General features: G+C 38.6%; 1 protein-coding gene across 3 annotated transcripts in view; it reads right to left on the bottom strand.

Moving 5' to 3' along the window:
• Positions 1-25715, bottom strand: part of LOC103135213 (semaphorin-5A) — a 119375-nt gene that overhangs the window by 47887 nt on the left and 45773 nt on the right. For all 3 annotated transcript variants that reach the window (XM_016669342.1, XM_016669341.1, XM_016669344.1), the window contains exons 2-4: positions 18999-19208; positions 6164-6263; positions 4440-4485 (exon numbers count right to left, since the gene is read on the bottom strand). In XM_016669342.1, the coding sequence (XP_016524828.1) occupies positions 4440-4485; positions 6164-6263; positions 18999-19146 (294 nt within the window). In that variant the 5' untranslated portion in view covers positions 19147-19208. The remainder of the gene's footprint in view (positions 1-4439; positions 4486-6163; positions 6264-18998; positions 19209-25715) is intronic.

Genomic DNA, 25715 nt, shown 5'->3' with positions numbered 1-25715 from the left:
CTTTGGTGGATCTTGGTCAATTCATTGTATGGCATTTTGAACTGGCAGCAGGTAATTAAATTATTTAGCTTGCAGTGGTCGACTGGCTCACAAGTCAGAAAGTAAAATACACATTTTTGGACTGTTGGAGAAAACCACGGCAACAGTATATGCATGCACACTGTAATACAATGCGGTGAGGTAAGTGGTTCCCCCTTTGTGCTAAATGTACCTAAGAACCAAGCACTACAATGGCTGCTACAAGGACAAAGCCTTCTGAAAAGGATTAGAAATCTGCCACAGATCAAGTGGGTTATTTGACAAAAAATGTGAACAAGTTGTACGAAATATCTTTGTTCAGACCCACTTTATTAAAGTAGAGGATACAAAAAGCAATTTATAGGGTACTTCCTAAAGAGAAATCAGAATTTGATGAGACTCAGAATGAGTAGGACAAAACTTTACAAAAACCAGATATTGGAGAACATCGCATCCCTATAGTCCTTGAAGGTTAACGTTTTATTTATTTATTTATTTATTTTTAATGCAGCAACTTCTGATACAGCCTATGTGAGAAGTTGGCAGTCAGATGTTGACATAAGGCTCAGTGGTGCATCACATTGACTTGACTGTGATTCACTCATGGCACAACAATGGGGGAAAAAACAACATTGATTCACAAGCTCAAGGTTAGTAACAGCTGATTATCTGAAGCTGAGCAGAGCTGAAGGAGTTGAAAAGGGGGTCTTAAAGGATAATACTGAACAGATTCAGAAAATAATATGGTATTCAGTTGAGAGGAAAACAAAGAAAACTGTACTTTTGAAAGGATTTTCCATTTTCCTTGGCAATGATATGTCTAAATGTTTTATCAGTTGGGCATGCTGCAGAGTTAAGTCTTTATTTTTTCCCTTAAACAGCACAAGCTTGAAATATAAGCAAGCAGAAAAATATCCACATCAGTGGAGGATGGAGGGGAGAAGTTGACAAGGAGAGGAAGGCCTTTTCAACTGTTCAGACATTGCAGAAACATAAGCACCAGATATTGACTCCAATCAAGGCCATATAGAGCAGAGGCTGAGTCAAGTTTCAAGGCCTGGCTCGTCCAACTTCAACCTTGTCTGCCATTCACTGTGAGTACATCCTAAATAATCTTGCTTTTTTTTTTTTATCATGTTAAATACTACCCTCTGCTTAAAATTCTCTGTGTCCCTCCGCCTTGAAACTAGTCCATCAGACAGTCTTTTTCTCTTTCCAGCTGGACTGAACTCTTTGTACTCCAAGGACTTATTGATGCCATATGCTCTGGGGTAAATTTCCAAGGCATTCTGACAATGAAAATGTCCACAGACATCAACGTAACATCAACTCTGTCTCTCCAGCTCTAATATCATTAGCATGTTATACTTTCTTTCTGTCCATTAGCAAGCAATGAGGATATTTATAGAAGAAATTATCATTGCTGGACCTCAAACCTGATCTATTTCCATAGTTGTGTGTTCACGAATGCTCACAAAAGTTGCAGACATATGTAGCATACCTCCGTGCAAGTGAAATAATTTGTAGTTGTTGTATTTTCATACAGGTACAATTTTTTTTCATGAAGGTACAATTCTGATCAAAAGGACATATCTGCACTCAATTAATTGACCGACTCTTAAAACACTGGGGAAAGTCCAAGGAACTCATTGAAGATCTAAGGAGCATTACAGATTCATACCAGTTGGGTAAGAGCATTGGTAAAGCAACAGTACTAGCTTACAAGATGCTCTGATATAGCATTAATCATATGCTATATGGCAAGACTGGAACCTGTCAAATTTAACTGAATTTTACATAGTCCCAGAGTGACAAGTCAAGAAGATCTGTGTACAGATAGCCCTATGAACAAGCCCAAGCTGTCTGCATAAAGGTTTTATAGCCAGCAGGATGTTTGTAGGAGTCAAGATGATATTTTCAAACCTAAGAAAACCCTATTAAATGTTAAGTTGTAGCATTTGGCTGTGGGGATGTTTTGCTGCCACTGTTGCTAGTACACTTCACAAGGTATATGGTGCAGGACCCAGCTACTAGAAAAAGAAAAAAACCGGCCAATCTATGTCTCACAGTGGTGCCAAATATCCCACTGATCGCACTGATGTACACAAGGGTCGAAGCACGAGCAGAAATATAAATGGCCTAATAAATCAATGTGATTAAAATACAACAATTGATTTTAAACAGAAGAATTTTACTTCATGCTTTATGATTTAATTGACATACATTTTTATTTTTTCAGCTTAAATCCGACAAATAATTTTTCAAGCACATAATTTAAATTTTACTGTTTTTAAAACTATATTATTTTGATTTTCCTCTCACTTATTGGTGCATTTGTGTCTCTTTAATTAATTTGTTTATTAATTTATTTATCACCCCTTATTTTATTTTTCCATTTGTACTTTTTACATTTTTCTGTCTCCTCTTTACCATATGCATTTCTGCCTCAATATGCAAAAGATGAAGAACGGTGTCTGAAGGCCTCAACTTCTGCTTATTGGTCGGTTAGCATCTCAGCCGCAACAAAGATGGCGACTTACGATGCTGTACCTCCTGACTATTATTTTTTGTGTGGACGCTCAGACAGAACGTGGAAGTGAAGTTGCCTTCCAATTCCAGCGTCCAGATTCCTCCAGAGGTGGTCCAGATGTTGCGAGGTAGGCTACCGCTGATGTTTGTATTCTACACTCATCAGGAAAGAGAAAACTGAATGTCTTGCGACTCATTTGAATTCTGGTGCAATTGAAATTAACCTCTGGCAACTACTTGTGTTAAACTTTCTGTGCTGCCTCTTTCAGTCTCTGAACCACAGTCCCTCGTAAATCTATTTGATCAATTGATGATTCACGTGACGTGGGCAAAGCAACAAAGGGGAAATTCATTTAAGTCTTTCATGCCAAGCAACAATTGGAATGAGGCAACCAAGTCTCTGTGTAATTAATCTGTCTTTTACATCAGAAAAGCATAAAGGGAAGGGAAGAAAAAAAAAGACTTTAGGAGAGATGAATGAAAAAGAACCACTTATTTTCTGCAAATTTCAGCAGTGGAACTTAGACTTTCCCTTGACTCTATAGTTCACCTCCAATCAAATGCAAACCAGGGACTTTATGCACAGGTCATCCTTAATTTGCCCCAGGCACTGGCAGGGATTACCAGATCCCATTCTTTTACGGGGAATGCATCTTGGTGGTGAAGGGGTGATAGGCTCAGTGGAATCCCTTCGCTCATTCTTCAGCACCAGCCAAGCGCGGGATGAAACAGAGGAGGGAGAAGGATTATGAGTTTGGATGGGATAGAGCATCTTTAAAAAGCATCTGTGTCCCAGCAAGAGACCACAAAAGGCAGACTCTGCATGAATCCTTGTCTCTCTGTTGGGGGGCTTCCTTGCTTTCACGCTCTCTCACTTCTTTTTCTAACAAAGCAGCCCCAGATCACGCCTTAAACGCCTTTCTGCCCAACAGATCCTTTCTTCCTTCTTACTTTGTCGAGGTGATTTTCTCATTTTCCCCTTCCAATCATCTTTACGTCAACAGGCCTCTGTCTACATTTTTCAAACTCCTTCATTTTTAGTCATCATACTTTCCTTCCCTCTCTTCAGTTTACGTATCGGCAAATATAAAGTCTGGTCTGAGATCTACAAAAGTCTTGATGTTGCCTCCTGGAAACTAAGTGATCACCATGTCAGTGATGGTAAGAGTGGGCAGCAAAATACTCAGCGTAGCGAGTGTGATTTAAATAGTCTAAAAGACAAAGTAGAGAGGACAAAACATACCAAATGAAAATATTTAGAGAGGACAGATGAATATACATGCATGAACCAAAGATATGCGAACATAAATTGCATTTAAAATTAAATTACTTTTGTGGCTTTGTCTGAAATGTAAAGTCACAAACTGATGACCAAACAATCTTTACGATCATCTGGTGACATTGAAAATTTACAATTTCATTAATTCCAACAAGTTGTCCAAGTCCTGAAGCAACAAAGCAGTCCCAGACCATCACAGTACCAACACTATGTTTGACTATTGGTGATTAAAAAGCCCAAACACTTTTTTTCACAGCACTATAATTTCATGCAAGCATCTTAAAAAATAGATTTAGACAAAGAAAAGATTTCTAGCACTTCCCCTTCCTTTGTGTCTCGACACAAGGCTGTGACAGCCACATGCAACGGCACTCTTGCATTCTGTGAAGCTGTTGTGACGTGTGAAACTCTAACTCATTTCACCGTGACAGCCTGAAGTTGTGGAAGCTGGCAGCATAGTGCAACTATCAACAGATGTTTGTCAAAAGCAGGTGGGGTTTTTGTTTTTGCCACGAGAACGAAATGAGCAGAGGCAGCAAGAACAAATTCACTGGAAAAAAAACTGTGCTAGTCAGGCGGTGGAGTCACAGAGAAGAAGAGAATTACGACTCACCTGGATCAATGTCAAGTCTTCAAGGTTGAGCCTGAAGAGGTGATTTCTGTAGAAACAAGTAAGTAGATGTAGATGTTTATTTGTTACTGAGAGAAAAGGTAATTTTCTTGATGGCGTATCTTTGGTGCGTCTTGTAGCAGCATTTATCCGCAGTTGACCTGTTTCTTCCTCGTTAGTAGCACAAAAATGTTCTAGAGGTCTGATGACCTTGTGTTTCTAACATATTAATATCAATTTATAAGTGTCAATATGAAAGCCCAGCTCACTTCTTTTCTAGTTTAGTTAAGGGGTTTTACTGCAGAGACGTTTTTACTGTAATGCCATGTTTTAGTGGGTACATTTTGAGGCATTCTGAAATAACTGCTGACTGAAATTCACAATTCATTGAAAATAAAACATGGTGAGGATTTGTGGCTGTAAAAATTCAAAAAAAAAACAACAACAACAACAACAACAACAACAAAAACAAACAAACAAAAAAACAAAAAAAACAAATGAGCAATGAGTGAGTTTATGAGACATTATTCACCTTCTGCTTCTGGCAAGCGTTTAGTATCACTTTATGTTTTTGAGAATGGAACAACAGTTTAAAGGCTGAAACAAAAACTGCATGCCAAATCGTAGTTGTGCTGAAAGGATGGTAATAGAACGCAACTTTTTGTTTTTCTTCTGTGTTTAAAAAGTGATTGGGAAAATGTGCTCATATATAATGGGAGCAATCATTGCTTTTTGTAAATCAATTATCTATTTTCAGAGAATACACTTGCAAGCACGCACACATGGCGTACATACAAAATAGTTTTGCAAAGATCCATCAATCTCCCGAGGAGCATCCATCAGAAAAGGTCTGTATGTGGCCTTGGCCCCCCGTTTTACTATATTGATATTTACATCGATCCCACTTTTTTCCCATTATCTCCCATACTTTGAACCCAGCCTGCTGCCATCAATCTTGGCGCATTACCCGCTACAGTTAGACACTTAGCAGCTGTCGAGGTGACACAGAGAATTTCATCACGTCTATTGTCTTTCACCTTTTCGTTCCCCCTTTGAGTACTGTGAGAATGTAGAAACGGAACAGGCAAATTTGTCAAAGGAAACAAGTGTGCTTTAACATGTTTGCAAAGAACCTTTTAAAAGCACTCAGTTACAGCTTTTACATATTGAACTGCTCCATATTCAAATGCAACTGTCAAATCTTCCTTTTTGCAACAAACGTAAATGCAGAAAAATACTGCATTAAGTGGCAGATATATTGCAAAAGGCAAACGCAGATCAGCCACACTCCCACTTGGTTTATCCAAAACTTTAACTATAAAACCCTAAACCAACTTTTTGCCCTCAGTTTAATAGGTCATATTGAATGAATGTGGCATTACTCATTCAGTTTTACAGTCTATTTTCCTGCAAAGGTAAACACATAATGGAAAGTGTTGAGCCCCCATAACATAAGCAATAAGTGCATCCACACACACCAACAGAGACACATCTGGCTGAGCTTCAAGAAGACAATGAAGTTCATCCTCCGAAGCAATTTTTCTTTGGCATCTGAAGGGATGTATACAGAAATTGATCATTACTCATGCAATGCTGCAGCAAACACCGAGAAATGAAACGAGGCACAATCAAATAAAAGGCAAGAAAAGAAATATAGAAAGATGGAGCCAAGTGGAAGCAAAAGAGAGAATTAAGAAAAAAAAAAAACAATAATAGATGCCAGTTACCTGGCACCAACGATCAGTTCATTCTGGCCAGGGTCGAAGGTCAGCTGTGAATAATCCACCGTGCCCTCTGCTTTGAACCTGAAAATCCATGGCTCCATCTCTGCAAAAAAAAAAGAAAAAAAAAAAAGAAGAAAATAAACACCAGAGGACACACAAACTTTGAGCCTATCAGAGCAGCTTTGCCTGCAGATGAAAGTACAAGCTCAGTTTAAAGTGTTTCACAACCTTCAAAGGTTTGGCCCCTAAGACCAAAAGAGCTTAAATCTACGACTTTGTCTTTTTACCGTTGATGATTCAAACTGGAAAAAGAGACAACTTTCTTAATGTACAGACAATAAAGTCTTCTTTGCTATTCAGTTTTAACTATTTAAAATGACTGCTGAACTCACATCCCTTCTCAAGAGGCACAGAGAAATCAGCTGGTGACTTGACTGACTCTGACCTATAACTTGTCAGGTCAAAGTGCGACTTGGTCAACCACGCTCTCTGAAGCTGTGAAGGTGAAGGAAAGTCGCCTCAAAGTAAGCTGGTTTCAGCGTGGTAGCTGCTCGTCATTTCTCTCCTTTGCCATTATGAGTCGCTACAGAAAAGGCACCGTGTGCCACGGGATGTCAAGTGATACCTGCCCTTAGGATGCTTTTTGCAAAGTGTAAGTAAGTTGGCAAGGCTTAAGCAGATAACACTAAGGCTGAATGTGCTACAGCTGTGTTGCTGTGTTTTAATCTTTTAAGCTTTTAACCTCTCCGTTTAGGAAAGTGCTGGGTATGGAAATCTTGGCAACCTTTTAGAAGTCTCAGAGGTAATAGTAGTCCACATTTTCAAGAAAAACACAGAAACTAATGATTACATTTAGGACTGCTTTGTGCAAATAGTATGTGTTAACGACCAATTAGAATACTTGACGAAATGAAAACCTTGCTCTGCTTCACCTACTAATACAATAATTAACAGCTATTAGCTTTTTACTCTGTTTTCGGGGAACAGTGAAAAGTATGGCCCCTCGACCCCACAGAAATCAACCCAAATTTGGTTCACAAAAATCAATCCATTTCATGTCTAAAACACAGATTTAGGTAAATGGATGCATATAAATTAGCCAAAAATAGAGTTAGCTCTTTCTATATGACTCCAAGCACTCCAAGCGCTGCTTCTAATAGACTGAGCTAACTAGTAAAACAAACATCATGTCACTTTCACAAAATAATACCTTGTATTGGCTACATATTAAATCAGGATTAGCACAACTGCTGTATAAACTCAATATAATCTGTCTAGGATGTGCCTTAAATGAATACATCCAACTTTACCTCCTTAAGCAGCAGTGTTGATGTGAGTGCACAGCCAGCATATCTCGATTTTTCTACAGCTTAATTTATAACGTTTCATTTTGTGCTTTAATCTGCAAGGAGAATGGGAATGCAAATATATATCCGCATTAATTACTCTTGTCTCCCGATTGTACACGGTGATTAAAATCTCGATTCTATAACCAGAATATCAGCAACAGGTACCTGAATTCTTTTTATGTTTATGTCCTATGTTTGTTTGAGAGGTTTCAATGAAATGTATACTTCATGGTGGATAAGATTAAACTCTTTTTTTTTTTTTTTTTTTTTTTTTTTTTTTTTTTTTGGAGCCTGAGATAGGCCTCGGAGAACATACAAACATAAAATGAGATAGAGATTTCCCAGACAGACGGTGACATCTTATCCACAACATACTTTTTCTCCCGGCGCCCAACCCATTAACCCCTGACCAATCAAATCAAGCGACAAGGAGGGCCTGTCTACCATCTGGTTACTCGATAGGTTTAGTCGATGGCAGTCAAACGGTCATGGTCGGTCGCTGTCATAATATACACTCTCAGTATTACTTACACCTGGAAGCTAATAGAGGTAACTTAATCTGGATGAGAATTTAGAAATACGTCGTATGAGAAACATCAGGTAATGTTTTTATTAGTCATTGCAATGACTTTGGAAAAACTCATATCTACATTTTCAAACTACGAGCAGACGATGTCGATCAGAGGCATCTTTCTGTCATATACCAGAAGCTCTCATTCAGGGCCAGAACAGAGGGAGAGGACAGCTTGAACATCCTCCCCGAAACACATTATCTGCTTCTTCAGGCACACCTGTCAGACACTCTCTCCCTCGACTGCATTAAAAGGGAGCACTTCCAGTTTCAGTGACAAACGTGGGATTTCTGAGAGGTTCAAAACGAAGACAAGCAGCGGGGGGAAAAAAAAAAAAAAGGAGAGAGAAAAGAGGATCCTCCAAAGAACATCTGCCGCCTCCAACTCACATAACGGGACCGAACCCTGGCTCTCGTAACAAAACAATATAATCTGCTGAGAGACGGCGCCGTGTATGCAAAGGCACATTCCCCTCGCCATCTTTCAAGTCTCCAGTGAACAGTACAAAAACATGACAGAGAAGAAAGTGCTAAGTATCAACCTAATAAATTTTAATTAGCCACGGTGAAATAAATATAGGAGGCCACGATCATCCTTCTCCCTAAAGATTCCTACTAAGAGACATTGCTCTTCTGATTTTATGGGGAGACACCGAGTTTTAGATGTGCAAATCCTTTTGCTCTACTGGGCTTTTTTTTTTTATTCCATAGGGAAGATCCTCAGCATACAAATATAGCTGTGACAACCCCCCCCAGAGGGGGAAATGGTACTTGACGAGCCCCAGCTTCTCCCCATAAATCTCCCAGACTCACTAGGGGGAAACTTGCTAGGTGCTGAAGCGTGTCTGCGTTTTTGTCTGTCTGACTCTGTGTAACGCTTTACACAAGTATTCATACAAAAATGAACTTTTTCAAACCTTGACACTTTGTGACACTAGACTTCTACATATTTTGCAGTGAATCTACGATTAAAAAAAAAAAAAAAACACAATATGAAACAGTATGTAATTGTCAGGTGTAGGAAAAACAATAACATTTTTTAAACTATGGTGTGCATTTCTATTCAGCTGCCCAAATCTGTTGACAGTAGCATTTCACAAATACGCCTGTTTGTTGAAGAGTGACTTTGCGAGTTTGTACAACTATTGACTGAAATTTGTGCCTTTTATTTTCCTGCAAAAATAGTTCAAATTCAGTAAGACTGCATGGAGAACATGTGCAAACAGCAACCGTAAAGTTCAGGGGGGGTTTTTTATTGGAAGAAAATGTCAATTTTGAACTTTGACAGGGGCATAAATGAATATGCTTTGACCTTATCCACCTCATTATCAGTCACCATATAAACTGTCTGCTGTCTGTCAGAAGGTCTTTTGGTGTTTTGAAGGCCCTAACAGGTTTTCTTACAACATAGTCCTGTCAAAAAATAAACACGTTCCACGTGTTTATTGTTTACTACATGGCTTGTGGCAACCTTTACAAAGGCCATTTTATAATTTTTTTCTTACAAAAATGTTTTTCTTCTTAACACTCTTCCATGTAGAAGTTGTGGCTTGCAAGACTAATATATTTTCTGCAAAAAGTTTATGTCACCTGAGCAAATCACTCATTGCTAATATCCAGCCTGTCAGTTTCAATTGAGCATAAACCTTTTTTCCATGAGTGACAGAAATACTTAAGTGACTCTTAAAGACGATTGGTTGCACCGAATTTTATTTGGCGGTACTTTAGTAAAGTGGGCAGAGAGTAGATGAATCCCACACTTTCATACTTTTAATTCTATATTAGAAAAAAAATATTTCACCCCCAACCCACATAAAATTCCAATAAAATGCATCTACATTTGTGTTTATAATGTGACAAAATACAAAAATATCACATTATGATTATTTTTATGATATTCTGCATGTGACTAAAACACAAAGACAGCAAATCTGTTGTTATTTTTCAAAAAAAAAAAAAAGAAAGTGGAGCCTAAAGGTTGAAATTCACCACAACAACCTTCAAAGGATTTATGGCCTTTGTGACGGGGCCAAGGAAGCATTAATAAACATTCATAACCAGAACGGAGGGGCCCTCCCATGGCTGCACAGCTGAGTATACAGAGCTTTCTATAGTCGCATTCATTGGGGTTAATCTGATTGTACATGGTTCAACTGCTGGACTTCTGAAGTGTGGCAGAATTACAAACATGTTTCTTTTTTTTTTTCCCAAAACCATCTTTTAAGTAGTTTTAATTATTTCTCTTGGACAGAATTTATCAAACATAATATTCCAGTGGAAGTAAAACCGTAGGGCAACTCTCCCAGACAGTGCGTGTTCACAGTAGGTCCCATCTCCCTTACCAAATTTCATTTCTACTTTGCATGTTACATGGATTCACATCATCTGCATGGTTAAATGCATGTGATAATGTAATCCCATCACATCCATGACAGCGAAGGAGCTCAATGAATCAAGGGACTGGCTGCTGAGGAGACGAAGGCGTGATCCCGTGCAGACGCATGAGCGCGCGTACGCACACACACGTACACACACGCGTACACACACACGCGGATTAGGATGAATACTAACAGTGCAGCAAGGTTTCTGAGCCAACATGAAACCAGCGACCCCCGCCTCCACTCCCCGCCTCTTTTCTCGGTCCCGGCTCATCCCTTAAGCCCTGTGTCTCCCACCTCCTCACAACAAAACCGCCCATCACTCACATACCGTTTGTAATTCTTCACTCTGACACTGAACCTGAGACAAAGACACAATGACAGGGTACATAAATATTTACATCATGCATCAAAAGACATGCCAGTCTTCAGTCTGGCAGCCTTCAAAGTTAACGACATCAGTGGCAACATGTGGAACCAATTCTGAAACATGAATGGATTTTCTAAGTGTGGTGTTAATGCCACGTGGCAGGACAAGGCTGTTTATTTTTTAATGTGGCCCCATGGTTATTTGGAGTCTTCGGGAATGGCAGCCATTTGTTCAAATTGATGTGAGAGAAGGAGTGGACAAAAAAAAACAAAACAAAAAAAAAACAGTTTGGTTTGAATAAATCAAAAATAAAATGCAATGTCACTTTAAATGTCTTGCACTCATCTGAACTCTTGTTAATAATATGCCAGGCATAGAAAAACAAACACTTTTCCCAGGTAGAAAATCACATCTGTGGAGCGTGGTTGGGCTTAGAGGCATAAAATGAATGAATCATGCAAAACTAACCGCAATGAAGCCACAAATAAGTACACATTACAAAGCCTTTAAATCTTAAGTTTAAAGGCTTAAAACGACAACTAAATTCTCTTTGGCCTCTTGAAGAAAAGCCTTTTCACTCTTTAATGCACAAATTGAATGATAAGCTGACTGAGGATTTCTCCATTGTTCAGTTATTTAAAATACTTTTTGAATAATTTAAATCCCAAACATAATATGCGAGGAAAACATGGCAGAGTGGCAAAGTCAATATTATACCTCGCTGCCTGTTTAACTGTCTTTTAACAACTAACTTTTGTTCAAAATAGTCCCCACAGCAGTAAACCCATTGATGCACAAACGTAAAACAATCAGTACACAAAAAAATGCTTTAGTATCCTGACAGCTCTTGTTTTGTCTTCAAGCTATGTCAGTTGTCAAATCATCAAGGTCTCTCCCATCATCTTCAGGTCAGCCATGACTACGTTTAGTAAATCTCATCATGACTTTACTCTAATAAACTCTAAATCACTTAACTATCATCATCATCAACAACATTTGATATTTGATCTTTTTCTTTTTTGTCATTTATTGAACATCAGCTTTACAAAACAAAAATAAATAAACTGGAACAAAGAACTGAACCAATCAAAAACAAAAAAACAAACAAAAAAAAGCCATTTTGTGACAATGAAGGTGAAGCTCCAAAGAATATTTTTTTTACTGAAAACCCCTCCCCCCAGATTTTTTCAGGAAAGACTACAGTACCAGCCGGATTCAAATGTCAGAGCTAGAGATTTGCGTTGATTGCTCTCATGAAAAGAAAAATAATTGCAATTTCCACCCAATACAAAAACATAATAATATTAGACTGAATTGTTTATCGATGTTGTGTTTTCAATAACACCAGCATTTTCATTCAAACGAAAGAGCAGGTGGTGTTATCAAATGCTTTCTTCACTTTGATAAGCAGTTTTTTGTTTTTTTTTTAATAAGGTGTTGGAGTTTTTGTTTGAAGAAAATTTTGAAAACAACAAATAGTTGGCCGGGTAATGTTTGTAAATAGCTATAATATATCAATGTCAAGTGATTTCACACCATATAATATGTTTAATTATTCTAGGCAAAGTCTAGTTTGCATCAAAACAAGAAAAAAAAAGTTTCAGGGATAAAGATTTATTGCAATGTATAAAATTGTTTCTTAAAATTTATTTGGGCATGATTTGAGGTCCCAGGTAAGTGTTGTCAAACAACTGCTGTTTCAAAACAAGACAACAAATATCAATACCGTTTTTTTTGTCATTTTTAAACACCCCAACACAGTACCTAGACAGGTAAAAGAAATGTGAATAGTTGTCCACTGTCACAACCACTGGGCATCAAAAGTTTAATTTGCGCCTTTAGTTTTCAAAGACGTTTAATTCCACAAACATAGAAAAGTATCCATTTGTTCCACTTGCATCTTGTCGTCGTTTCAAATAAAACTTGGCTGGATCATAGCTGACCTTGGAGAATAACAGAGGAAGGCTTTTTTTTTTTTTCGGTTTTAGGAATAAACCTCAAAGACCTTGGATGCCTTTAAATTTAAATGAATCATCCCCAAATGCCTAATTAAAGCATCCCTGATGCTAGCTGCAGCTTGTTGCATTTATGAATGCTGTGAGCCCATTTGTTTATTCTCTCATCTTTCTAAGGAAGTGTTTGTCGTTCAGGGAAGATAAAAAAAACAAACCAACAAAAGAACTGAGCTTGTTGCGTGGCTGTAAAACAAGTCCGCCCGTCACACTCCTGAGAGTTATGGCCCTAAGCATGGCTTGTAAAGGCATTGTTTATACCCTTTAAAAGCCTTCAAGTCTACAGGTAGGAACACTTGTTAAAAATAATACTTTTATTTTACAATAGGAGGTGGGATAACAATGTAAATGGATCTCGTCAAAAGGCTTCTTCCAAAGCACACCCAGTCAGATCTTCAAATAAATGGCACATATTTACATTGCAGCCCAACTGAGACAATATTCAGCTCTGTTTTTAGTAAAGTGGAGAAACTGTATCTTTTGGGTAAACTTTTGGACTACTGCTGTTGAACCGTGCAGTGAACTTTCCTTTCTGAAACCCTACATTTCTGAAACCGCCATACAAAGCAGAAAGCAGTCTTTAAGACTGCACCATCCTCACACCACAGTTACATTTCTCTCAGCCAAGTGTTGTGCCAAGTCAGAAAACCACTGGCCCGAGTGGGGTCAAGCCCATGTGAGGCACACCCTTCTACTGTCAGGCCACAATCACACAGATGAGAAAAATGTTGTCACTGGAAGCCACTTGGACAAGCCTTGACCTTGGCTTCTGATGATGGGAACGACCACTCTTTAAAGCAAGCTGCCAATGTGCATTTTTATGTTTTTTGTTTTTTTTCTTTCACATTAAGAAGAAATGATTATTTTCTCAAGATTTTCTTTGGAGCCTGGTGCTCATTCATACGAAGTTAAAGATGTCTATCTTCTGATCGTTACAAAAATTGAGAATAGTATTCTCAAGGAGGGGCACAATCAATGTGCTGTTTTCTTTCGTCGGGGAATTAAAATATTATATAAGGGTGGGTATGGTTATTGAGTTTGAACATTATGACGTCTATGGAAATTTTCTGCAAAAGAAAAAAAAACCCTCATACTACTTACTACCGTGCTTTATGATAGTATTTTCTTTCAGAGAACAAATTCTGTACAAATGTTTCGCATGAATTTATTCATAACTTCAAATCCAAGCATCAGATTTAAATTGTTTTATAAATTGTCTTTACTGTTTATCAGAGTTAAATATATGGATATTTGTTACAGGGTATATTTGCCCTGCTTGTTTTCTTTAGGTTTTAAAAACTATGTTCCTCCATAAGGGTTTTACAAGTCAACATATAAGTTGACTTGTACTGCAAAACTGAAAATATATTAAGGTTAACAAATAAAACTGACCCAAGTGCAAAAAACACAGTTCAGTGATGGACCCCCAAACATGGGTGTTGTGAAAATTGTGTGAAAATGTTACTGTTTAAAAATGGTGACTTTTGCCACCTGTAACTGGGCGATAGGGAGCTAATCCACCGCAGGAGTTATGCAGAGATTGGTTTTGATCATGAGGATGTTGCAGGAAGGCATGATCAATTTGGCAACAAATTTCAAGAAACGAAAATTGTCACATATAAGTTTCTATTAGTTGCATGTGTGGTAAAAGAAGAAGGGAATTGTGTGCACAGCTCTAAAACAAACAAACAAACAAACAAATAAAAAAAAACATGTTTTATTTTAGCTTACAGTCACACAACTTTTTCAAAAGTAAAGTTTTCACAACTCTTTAGACATTAGCAAAAAAGCACTCTGTGTACAGATTCTTACGAGAAATCTCTGTGCAAGTCTCAATATATATTTGCCTTTGTCTCCAAACAAGATAATGTTTGTCTGGGCAGACTGGGCGCATTTGGTTACTGTGCTCCATAGGGTTACTTTAATGCATCTGTAGTCCTCCCAGCTTGGCCAGCAGAGAATCATGGCAGCCTCACACTGCACATTTCCAACAACAAAGGATTACAATACATTATATGGAGCACAATGACTCACAAAGAAGAATAATGGGTTTAACGAGTGGTTTTCCCTCCCTCACACGGAGACTTTGCATACGTATAATTATTCCCGCCTATGTTTATCCCTGGATATTCTGTAATGACTCAAGTTATTGTGCTTTCACTACAAAAATCATGGAGTCTTTGAAAACAGCCTGCACCTTATTACTGAGACCAATCTTTATAGCATAGCGACTTTGAAAAAAGAGTTAACGAGTCTAAGATTTAATAGATAATTGAGGAGGCAGCTGAAAGTCAATTTAAAATTAGAAGTCTATTTGTTCATAATGTGAGAATAGATATGATTGAGATATGTGGAAAAGTTTCACACAGAACAATATAAAATAAGTCAAAAATTGATTTTTCCTGTCTTCAGAAAAGTGAAAAAGAAAAAAAGAAAACATTATGTTTTTTTTTTTCTTTTTCTTAAATATTTCTAATGGGACAATTAACATAAAATTCTCATCAAATCTCAGAAGCAATCCAAGCAATCCACACATTCAGAAAAACAGTTTTGTTTTACAATTGCAATGACAAAAAGTAGTTTTCAACACTCTTACATATTATATTCAACCCTTTGTTGAAAGGCCTCTCTTGGCAACAGCAATATTAAGCTACAATGGAGAAACTAATCACATGCATTGCTCACCTGTTCTCACACAAACTCTCTTCAAAATCCAAAAGGTTCTGTGGGTTCTTTCTATGCAGTCTGATCTTCAGTTCTTTCAATAGATTTGCAAGTGGATACAAGTCAAGCGTTTAACTGGGCCATTCTTCAAGTTTTTGCTTCCACTCTAAAAGCCAGTTAAGAGTTTCCTTGCCCTTGGGTACAGGAATACCGTCTTGCTTGGAAATCCAATCTAGTTTTGTTTGCAGATTTTTATCAAATATGTCCACACCAGGATGCGAAATCCCCCTTTTGGCACGGTGGTTCTGGTCTGAGGTGCAACAGAACCATCATTTCTTCAAACAATGTGTGCGATGACATCGAAAGTATTCCGATTTAGACTTATGTGACCAGACTATTTTCCAGTACTTCACTGGCTTGTCCAAACCTTCTGAGTCAAAAATCAAGTTTTGATTGTAAATGTAATTAGTTGTTTCTAAATGATTGCATTGTAGAAGATTTCTCTTCCACAGTAGGCCCTGTGAACCACGTCTGAGCACTAATGGAAATATCGCCCTTTTTCTTTTTTTTTTTTTTTAATAAGTGTTCCTTAAGCACTAAACCACGAGGGCTTAATGTGCCAATCTAGTACATTAGAGATCACAAACTCACTGACCGATGCTGACCCTCGAACCGGTGATTGCACCTAACACAATGCTGGAATGTATCACATTAGCCGGGCAGTTAGTTATAATCATTGCCACTCGGTTGGCAGAGAGAGTAGAGTGCCACTTCAGCTCTAACAATAAAGTGACAGAGACAGGCAAGACAAACAGAAGTGGAGATAAAACGGGGTTCCAGCAGAGAGTGCTTATGTCCACGATGACGACGGCTATATTTTGCATCGGTTTGAGTCATGTGACCTTGGCTGTACAATTATGGTTCTGGGTTCTGCTGCACTGAAAGCAGCTCAATGACATTTTACTACTTTGCCGTGAGTAGACAGGACCGCATTGATTGCCACCAGAACTGTTTGTCGACTGGGTCTTACTGCATTTCATCAGAGTTAAGCGGTTCAATTGCAGTGCGAAATGAGGGGGTAGAGAGAACGGAGCCTTATGCAGTCTCTAAAAAAACAAAATGCAGCACAATGCGGAGACGGTTCGGAAAGATGAATGCGTCCGCCCTTTGTCTCTAAAAGAAACATTTCGGTTCAAGTCAAATGTATCTGTGTGGCACGTTTCAGGAGAAAGGGAGTTCAAATTGATTTACACTATAAAACGACACAAGAACCAATTATTATGAAACGAGCAACAAACGTTACATTTTGTCAAATGCCATCATCAAAGTCATCAAGAATAATTAACATCATAATATATTAATCAATGTTCCAGTTGTTATTGCTTAAGGGACACTCTACGCAGGTGCATTTTTGCCTTTATTTACAGGATCTCACTGTTTTGCATGTCTGACTCAGCTCTCCAACTGCTTTAAAAATACGTCGTGGTCAACAGTGTTAAAAGTTGCGCTGAGGTTCCAACAGAACCAGCACTGTGGTTCTGCCACGGTCCATATTTATGTGCATAGTAAGGTAAGGTAAGGTAATTTTATTTATATAGCACATTTTCAGCCACAAGGCAATTCAAAGTATTGAACACTTTGACAAGGAAAGTCTTGGTACTGTGGTGAGAATGGAAACTGGACTGAAAGACATCAAAGCAGTTTGTTATTGTTAAGAACCTATTTAGCTGTTGAACCACAGCTTTTTCAATCATTTTGCTGAGGACTGGAAAGCTGGAAACTGGGCTATAGTTTTGTTTTTATTTATTTTTTTTATTAAATATATATATCTTTTTTTTTTATTTTTTATTTTTTTTATTAAAAACATCAGATGTACTGCAGTTCCTGCCTGCCACAGTTAAGGTCAGTACTCATGATTCAACAATAAGAAAGAGAGTCTAGGTAAAAATGGCCTCCATGGGAGGGTTCCAAGGCCAAAACCACTGCTGACCAAAAAGCACATAACGTTTCCCAAGCCTTCTGGGAAAATATTTTGTCAATTTGCAAGATGACAAAGTAACTTTCTGGGAGGTGTGCGTCATGCCACATCTGACCTAAAACTAACAGAGCATTTCAGAAACAGAGCACCAATACTGACAGTAAACCATGTGCTGATAAACTGAATATCTGCGTAGTTTAAGATTAAACTGTTTTATTTTTGGGTCGTTGCTTGAACATTTGAGCAGCACTTTCACAAATGATGTAGTCTAAAACATAAATTGGGTCACTAGGAAGAAGCAAAGCTTATGTCTGTCAAAGTCTGCGGCAGTCTCGCTTAGTTTGAGGTCAATTTATGTATGGCACAGCATTGGACGAAAAGGCAATAGAGGAGAGCTATTTACTTTCATCAACATATTTTTATATGCCAAATAAAGGGCAAGGCAGATACTCAATAGGCCAATGGGGATTTAAGAATGATCTTTAGGCAGGAGGGGAAATCTTTGGGATACAAAATTTCCTTTCAAAGTATTACCATTATGTCGCAATGCTCAATTTTGCTGATTGCTGAACACAAAAGTAATAAAATCAAAGAATGATAAAACACTACTGAGTACTAGTACACACAGCAAGTACATACTGCTGTGTACATGCAATTTAAGCAAAGATATATAAGCAACTTAACTGTCCAGTTCAAAAATTATACCAAATTGAAGCTACACAGTTTCATTATTATTACTTTAGAGCCCGCAGCTTCAAACAGAATATGTTATAAACCTGGTTTTGTCAAACTGTTTCATTAACTGGAGAAAATACAGATTTCCCAAACCTTGGATGACAAATTGACATGTTACAGTCGCACCTCACTGCATCCTCATAAGAAGCGGCTGAGGGAAGATACACAATACTACACAAAGAAAAGCACACATGGTGCCAATGCGTGCTTGACACAAAATGTAAACAACTAGCAAACAGAGCAAAAGAACCTAAAGAAAAACATTTTCTTTTTCTAAGGTCAACAGCTTGCTTATAACAAAGAAGAAACTTCAGAAATACTGTTTGTCTTGTTAGCAACCGTGAAACTTTCCGAAGTTAGAAGTAGAAGTATGCAGAGATGCTGGAAAGTATAGAAACTAGAACAGAACAACTCACGGTCATGGATTGAGTGTTTGTGGTCTTTGATGAGCGAAATGTGGCCCTTCTCCCAGAGCATCATTCATAACGGGGCAGGACAACATGAACAACTTCTCTACTGCTTACTAAGATGTCTATTGCTGTTGGAATAGTATACAATAGAAGAAATATGACCACACTTTGTAGCCAGCTAATAAAAGAGTTGGCGTTTATTTCGCAAATTCAGTTTAAACACTTAACCTTAGGATTGTAGCTACACAAGTAAATGGCCGTACATATTGTCCCAATATTTTCATACTTATTGCATATTTTACATCTAATTTTCATACACGTAGAACGGATGAGAGAGCAAGCACTGGTTGTCTATTCCTTCGATAACTCACCTGAGTGTGGGATGAGTGGGTGCTCCGTCTTGTGGCAGGGAGATTCAGGCAGCAGCACCGGCCCTCTCCTGCTGGCAACACCACAAGGGCGCAGTACCAACATGCACTGCAGCAGCAGCAGCGCATGCTGGATAACAGGGCGTCCCATGGGGGTCTGGGCTTTGCTTCTTTTCTCCTTAGGCCTCAAAGGCCAAGAGCAAGAGGGCACACCTGGTAGGACAGGAGGAGAAAATGACAGATTAATGCTTAGGGAAAACGTGTGATCTGCATACAGTTTCAGTTTGGCCACGATAAATCTTCGTCATCTGCTGTATTCCCTAAAGTGTTCAGACGAGGAAATGAGAAAAAAGATATACGTTCCGACTGAGAAGCAGAGGCGAGAAGGGGAGCGAATGTGAAAGACGAAAAGGACAATATTCTGCAGATTTTGGCAGAGGTGTGTGAACTTCTCACAGGCACAGAGGGACTTTTCACCAGTGACGCCGAGTGCATGAATCAGACATGGTCTGCATTACCTCACTCACCTAAGGTGGGCATCGATGTCCGTTACTGGCAGAAATATGCCTCCTTTGACGAAGTTTTTGTTCCCAGTGAGGTTAAACCTTGAAATATTTCTTCAAGGAGCGCGGAAGCAGCTCTCTGCATTTTGTGTATTTATGTGTTTTTTACATTATTAATAGTTTATAACTTTTTGTGTGCCAGTGAGTAAAACTTCACCTGCTTCCCTAAGGGTCAACTGAATGCTTTGTGCTGCTGTAAATCTGTTCTTTTTTAAAATTTTTATTCACAGCTGAGGCCCTCCGATTACAGAACGCGATTATTATGTTACGCATCAAACAGATTTATGCTGGATGGAAAATTCAGTCGCAGCAAGAAAAACAAGGGAGCTCAGCTCAGTTGTTCATAATTTCTTTCTTTGTGGGGGTGAATTGATGAGCTGTCTAGACCACCTACATCATTAATTTTTAATCATTAATATGATGCTATTGCAGGAATGATTCACGCTGCGAGCAGCAGAAGCATGAGAGCTCCACCGACTTTGCATGGCTCATCACTGGCAGCATTGGTGGTGAAGTGAGTAAAGATAGTGAAGATTATAATGGAAATCATTGGTTTCATTTTTCCCAAAAGGTATTTCCAGTTGAAATTGAAGAACACTTCTATTTTCTTTATTTCATGTGAGCTGTGGGTTTCATTTGTTATGCTGACGAAAAGAAAAACCGACAACAACAAAAAAAAAAACAGAACAACTCTCTCTCCTGGATGGAGTCGATTTAGTGTACATTGCAGGTAGCAAATAGTAAAAATAAAAAGATTAATTTTGTCTTCATGCATGAAGGTAGAAAATCAGCTTGCTGACAAAAAAAAAAAAAGCAAAACAAAGCCTAACTCTCTCTGTAGGCAAACCTTGCCTCCACTGTTCCCTGAAGTGTGAATCTTCCTTCAAGCTTGAACTGACGGTGGGGTGCAACATGAGACGCGTTTCTGTTCAAATTCTCAAATAAGATCACAACGGTGAAAGTTTCTTCCCGTTTTTTTGTCTTGAATTTCTTGAAAGGTTAAATTGAGTTCTGTTTGCAGGATCTCGGGGCATATTTCTGTGAGGCACAGGCGAGAGGAGATTTAATGCAAAGCACCTGTCATCTGCAGAATAGAAAGCAACACCCTGACAGTTTCTCACTAAAGCCCATTTCCCTTTTGTCTTGGTACTTCTCACATCAGCTTCTGCAGTCCTTTTCTTTCATTTTAGTCGTTTCAAAGTCCATTTCCCTCTCCTGCTAGTTGCCTCTGCGATCCATAACAACATTTTCCTCAACAAAATCCAATCTCACCCTCTAGACTTATGCCTAGGACTTTCTTTCAACTGTTGGTCCCCTAATGTTTTATGTCTGCATTCGCTTAAAAAGAATATTTCACAATCTGCAGAGCAAAGAGGTGTCTCTAACTAAGGAAATTAGATATGGTGAGTGTTTACGTGGAACAGAGATTTAGTCTCTTGCATTCACAGGAATTTCTGTAAGCGAATGTGCAAGCACAAGTGGCTTTCACACATGCAATGAGGTAGCAGAAAGAAGCTTAAGCTCAGATCAGCATGTAGAAAAACCCGAGTTAAATCTTTCTCTCAAAAAAAAAAAACATGCATGTTTTCAAGCGTGCCTCCGCACGTGAATTCTCGACTAGAAAGAGCCACCGTGAGATTGCAAAATTATTAAGAACGCACCATGACACAGACTATCAATCAGAACATAGATGGTCTTTGCAAGACCTCGGCAATGTTTTCTGGCGTACATCAAAGACACAGTGCAATCTGCATAAATCGTTAGTAAAATCAGAGTTGTTCATTAATATGGGGATTCAACATGGGTCCCTGCCATTCTCAAGCCAAGGTTACAACATTAACCTTAGGCTGGGTTTAAACTCATCCGACTAACTCATTACGATGCATTCAGTGGCACGGCCGCCTGCTGGGGCAGAATGTGCACCAACTAAACAGAATTTTAAAAAGACATCTTTACCCCCAAAATGCAAGGCAATTATAAGCTCAATTCGACAGCAAGTTTGTGACGCACTCGTCTTCCCCACTGGTGAAGGGCTCTCGGATGGGGAGAAACACGCAGACCTCCAAACTGCATAAACCTTTTAACGTATCCTCCAAACTTTTGACCCAAAACGGGGTTTAAGATTTTTCAAGTTGTGTTTTTTGAGAAGAGGAGGAGCAAGAAGGAAGACAATATGCAAGTCGGATTAAATAGTGTTTATATTATATCAAGTCCTTATTATTAAGTAGCTTTTTTCCTGTCGTATTTTTGATTAATTTCCCTTGGTGATAAGTTCCGAATTCAAATCTATAGCCTCCTCATGACGCTACATTATATATCATCAGTATTGCCTTCACACTGAAATAAGGTTTTCCAAAACAGTTCCAGGGATACTGGACACCAAAGGAAAGTCTTATTTCAGCATTTAAACACATAGATAGACATTTATGATATCATATTTATATTTAGGCCTTCCTCGTTGGTTATTTTATCACAAATACGTATACAAAGTATTGCAATTTACACAGCAGTCCCAATTCTCAAAATTCCTTCACATGATAATTAAAATCTTAGTATTCACAATAACACACTGGTTTCAGCTATTTTTTTTTTTTTTTGTCCACAACTGAAAGACTTAAGGTGACACACTTAAGAATTTTACCAGCTGAAGGATCACAATTTACAGGGTCCATCAAACCAATTACAACCCACTCACAAACTCATCTGATTTCATTAAACTATTGCAAATGTGACAATTTAAAGTAACAAACTGTCAGTAAAGAAAAAATAACTGAAATTAAAGACAAATATTTTCAGAATTTAGACAGAAACATCTTCGTCCCTCCCATCTGTCTCTCCTTTTTTTTTTTTTTTTTTTGCTTCCCAGCACTGGCATAAGAAACAGAAAAAGGAAAAAGAACATCATAGGGGGAAACAACTAAGACATCTAAAGGCCTTTTATAAGTCATACATTTCAAAAACAAGCCTTTGGGAGACCCACGGATGGCATGATTTATGCGCTCATATGTGTTTGCATCATATTTTGTAATGTAAGCAACACAACACAAACTGCAACAGTTACACAATGAATCATCTGACTTGTTGCATCATTGCCATACAGAGACATCTGGTGCATCCTCTTGTTTTAACTCACCACACGCCTCCATCCAGTCCTGTGGGAAAGAACAGAGAGATTTCTGTGCCGTTTGGTGATTTAACGCTAAATCGTCTCCGGGGAATTTGAACAGGCCTCCGTTTTTTCTTACTTCTGCTCACTTTCTCACATGTGAACACACATGGACACATTCACGGCAAACACTGTGATATCACCCAGGGACTTTTTTTTTTTTTTTTGATGGATAACATCCACATACAGCCAAGGCACAGATCGGCAGTGCCACAAGCCACACATAAAAACAATTACATAGCCAAGGGTGTTGTCATGTACAGTCATTTTCAATACAGTGGAGTATTTTTGAAAAGCTAATTAATTTCAATAAATCAGTTCACTAAGGTAAACACATTAGATTCATTGCACAACTATACGGTTGTGAATTATGACTTTACGCTCCGCAGCTAATGAAAACATGACATTTAAGATTACCAGAGCAATAAAAAATATATTTAATAAAGAAATGTGGGCCTAATGAAAAGCATATTTAATACCTGGTGGTAGTAAATGTACCATATAAATGGTCGTTATTTTCAACAGGTACTTTAAATCTAACAAAAGCTTTGGAATCATATTCTAATTTATTTAATATGAATGTACAGCAGTTCAGTTTAACTATGAAAGAAGAAAGAATTTCTCAATTAGATATGCTTTTAAAGATTTTCTTGGTTTTAGAGGCCCTTATTTGACAAGGATCTGACAGGAAGGGAGGTTGAGAGCAAGGGGAAAGGTCAACAAGCTGGGACTTGAACCTGTGACGCCCTGTACGTGGGTCGCATGCTTTACCCCTGCACCACCGCTGCACCCAGGAGATGAGATTTCTACAGAATTTTATGTGGGTATTGGTTTCTTATTGCTGCACCAGCAGAATCCTGATGCTCCCGTTTTCCTTTGATTGATGACTGTTCCTGAAACAGCAGCTGGAGAGGCTGTCATTGTTTCAGCCCTCGGGTTACACTTTACAGAATACCTACAACTGCCCTTCCTTTTCGCTATAGAGGTTATTAGGACTGTATCCAACCAGAGGTAATGATAGAAGACGGACAAAATGGCCTGCGGGTCAAAGGTGGAGTGAGGGCTGCATGGGGACAAGAAGTGCCTATGCAGTTAAATCATGTCTTCAGTGAAAAACAAATCCATAGCCAACCGCTAAATTTATGAGTTTTTGACAAATGTCTGTTTATTAGTAAATGAAAACCCTAGTAAATTAGTAAATTGAACCAAAGCCCCACCATTGCAAACATGTTCATCCTAACACACCTAATCCGCTGGGTTCACTACATTCATTTTCCTGAAAACTTTTACCAAAAACTCTAGTCTTTTCCTTTCTTTTAACTTTTAATGTTTGGCCTTCAAATATAATTGTATCACTTAAGCTATTGATTTAAATTCACATACTCTAATGAAATATGCAAGTTCAAATTTCCCGCTTGTAGGCACACCAGAAAAAAAAAAAAAAATCGGAATGCAGTGTGAAAAGTTGGCACTAATTCTGCATAATACAAACTAGGGCTGCATGATATTAGAAATAAATGTTTTTTTTGTTTTGTTTTTTTTTATGGATACAATTGTTGAATTCTGCAATGACAATATCCAGTGGCTTCTCACGCTTCACATTGCTTCCAGATCTCTTTGCGATCCCAAGCAGACGCTTTCAACTGTGACGGGTGTGAGAATCCAGCCAAGCAGGTAGAATATTGTATTGGTATGGAAACTGGATATTCACGACAGGTTGGATTCTAATTAAACTTTGGCATACCCACAGAATGACAATATATTTTTTGTACAGACCAACACTTGGTTTTAGAATATTAAAACATTCACATACAGATATGGGGGGGGGGGAATCTTATAGAGTCCAAACTCTGGCATAATACAGAGTTTTTGCCACAAATATGGAGGAGAGTCACTGGAAGAACATTTCATTTACCAACATGAGGCATCCAGCCAGATGCTTCTCACTGTTTTGCAAGAGGCTCCCATGTTACTGGTACATGCATCCTGTCTCGCCTGTGCTGTCCTGCCGCAGCTTTTCCTGAGCCTGCACGATGTTTGAAGTGGTTGAAAGGTGCTTCCTTTCCAGGACGAAAGAGCTCAAAGCTTCTGTGTGCAGCATCACTCGCACAAAGCGACTCACACATCTCAAATCCTTCCAATAACAATGTTTTTCTGAGCATTTTGGCATTTTATTTTAAGCTCAGACTGAACCAAGTGCCCAGTGAGCATTTACTCTCACTTGAAAGCGCAAGCTAGTTTCCCTAATCTTGAAGTCACTAGTAGCATTGCGTATAAGTGTATCAAATTCTTCCACCGTCTCTGTGAATGTTAAGACCCGAATCGAAGTCTTTATGTTTTGTAAATTTGTCTTTTTTGAGCTCGACAGCCTTGAAATTAATTCCTTTCAAAAGACATTTCAGTAGCATCAAGTCATGACAAATTTCGTTTTAAATGCACAGCGCAACACAGTTCACACTCCCAGGTCAAAGAGGGGGGGTGTCAGTTAACTAATCTATCGAATTCTACCTGCAGTAACGAGTGGAGAGAGGATCATATCAACACCGCTATTGATTTTGTCTTAGAGGGACTTCGTGATGGTTGAATTGTACCATACATAATGAATAGGCTCACAAATACACTAAATCCTGCCTTTGTATTCGTCACAAAACGTAAATGGACACGCGTGCGCGCACAGACACACACACACACGCACACACACACACACACACACACATGCACCAGGCTCCCATGCAACAACCACAATTGTCAAGTGTGAGTGATGCAGCGATGATCCATCTGTCCAAACACAGTCAGGGGAGTGTGAGATGGGGGTCACACCACAGTGCTGATAGATGCTTTTTCCCCTCTTCCTGCATTTTCTCTGTGGCCAGACAGATCATGCACAATCAGACCGAAATTCATCCAGACTTTGTTCGAGACCAGAACACACAAAGACACGATCTGCTTCACACAAGGTGGTGTGTTTGGGCTGCAGCTGATAAGGTGTTT

The sequence above is a fragment of the Poecilia formosa genome, unplaced genomic scaffold, assembly GCF_000485575.1.
Source record: "Poecilia formosa unplaced genomic scaffold, Poecilia_formosa-5.1.2 Scaffold22, whole genome shotgun sequence".
Taxonomy (NCBI): Eukaryota; Metazoa; Chordata; class Actinopteri; order Cyprinodontiformes; family Poeciliidae; genus Poecilia; species Poecilia formosa.
This window is presented reverse-complemented; position numbering and strand designations above follow the sequence as displayed.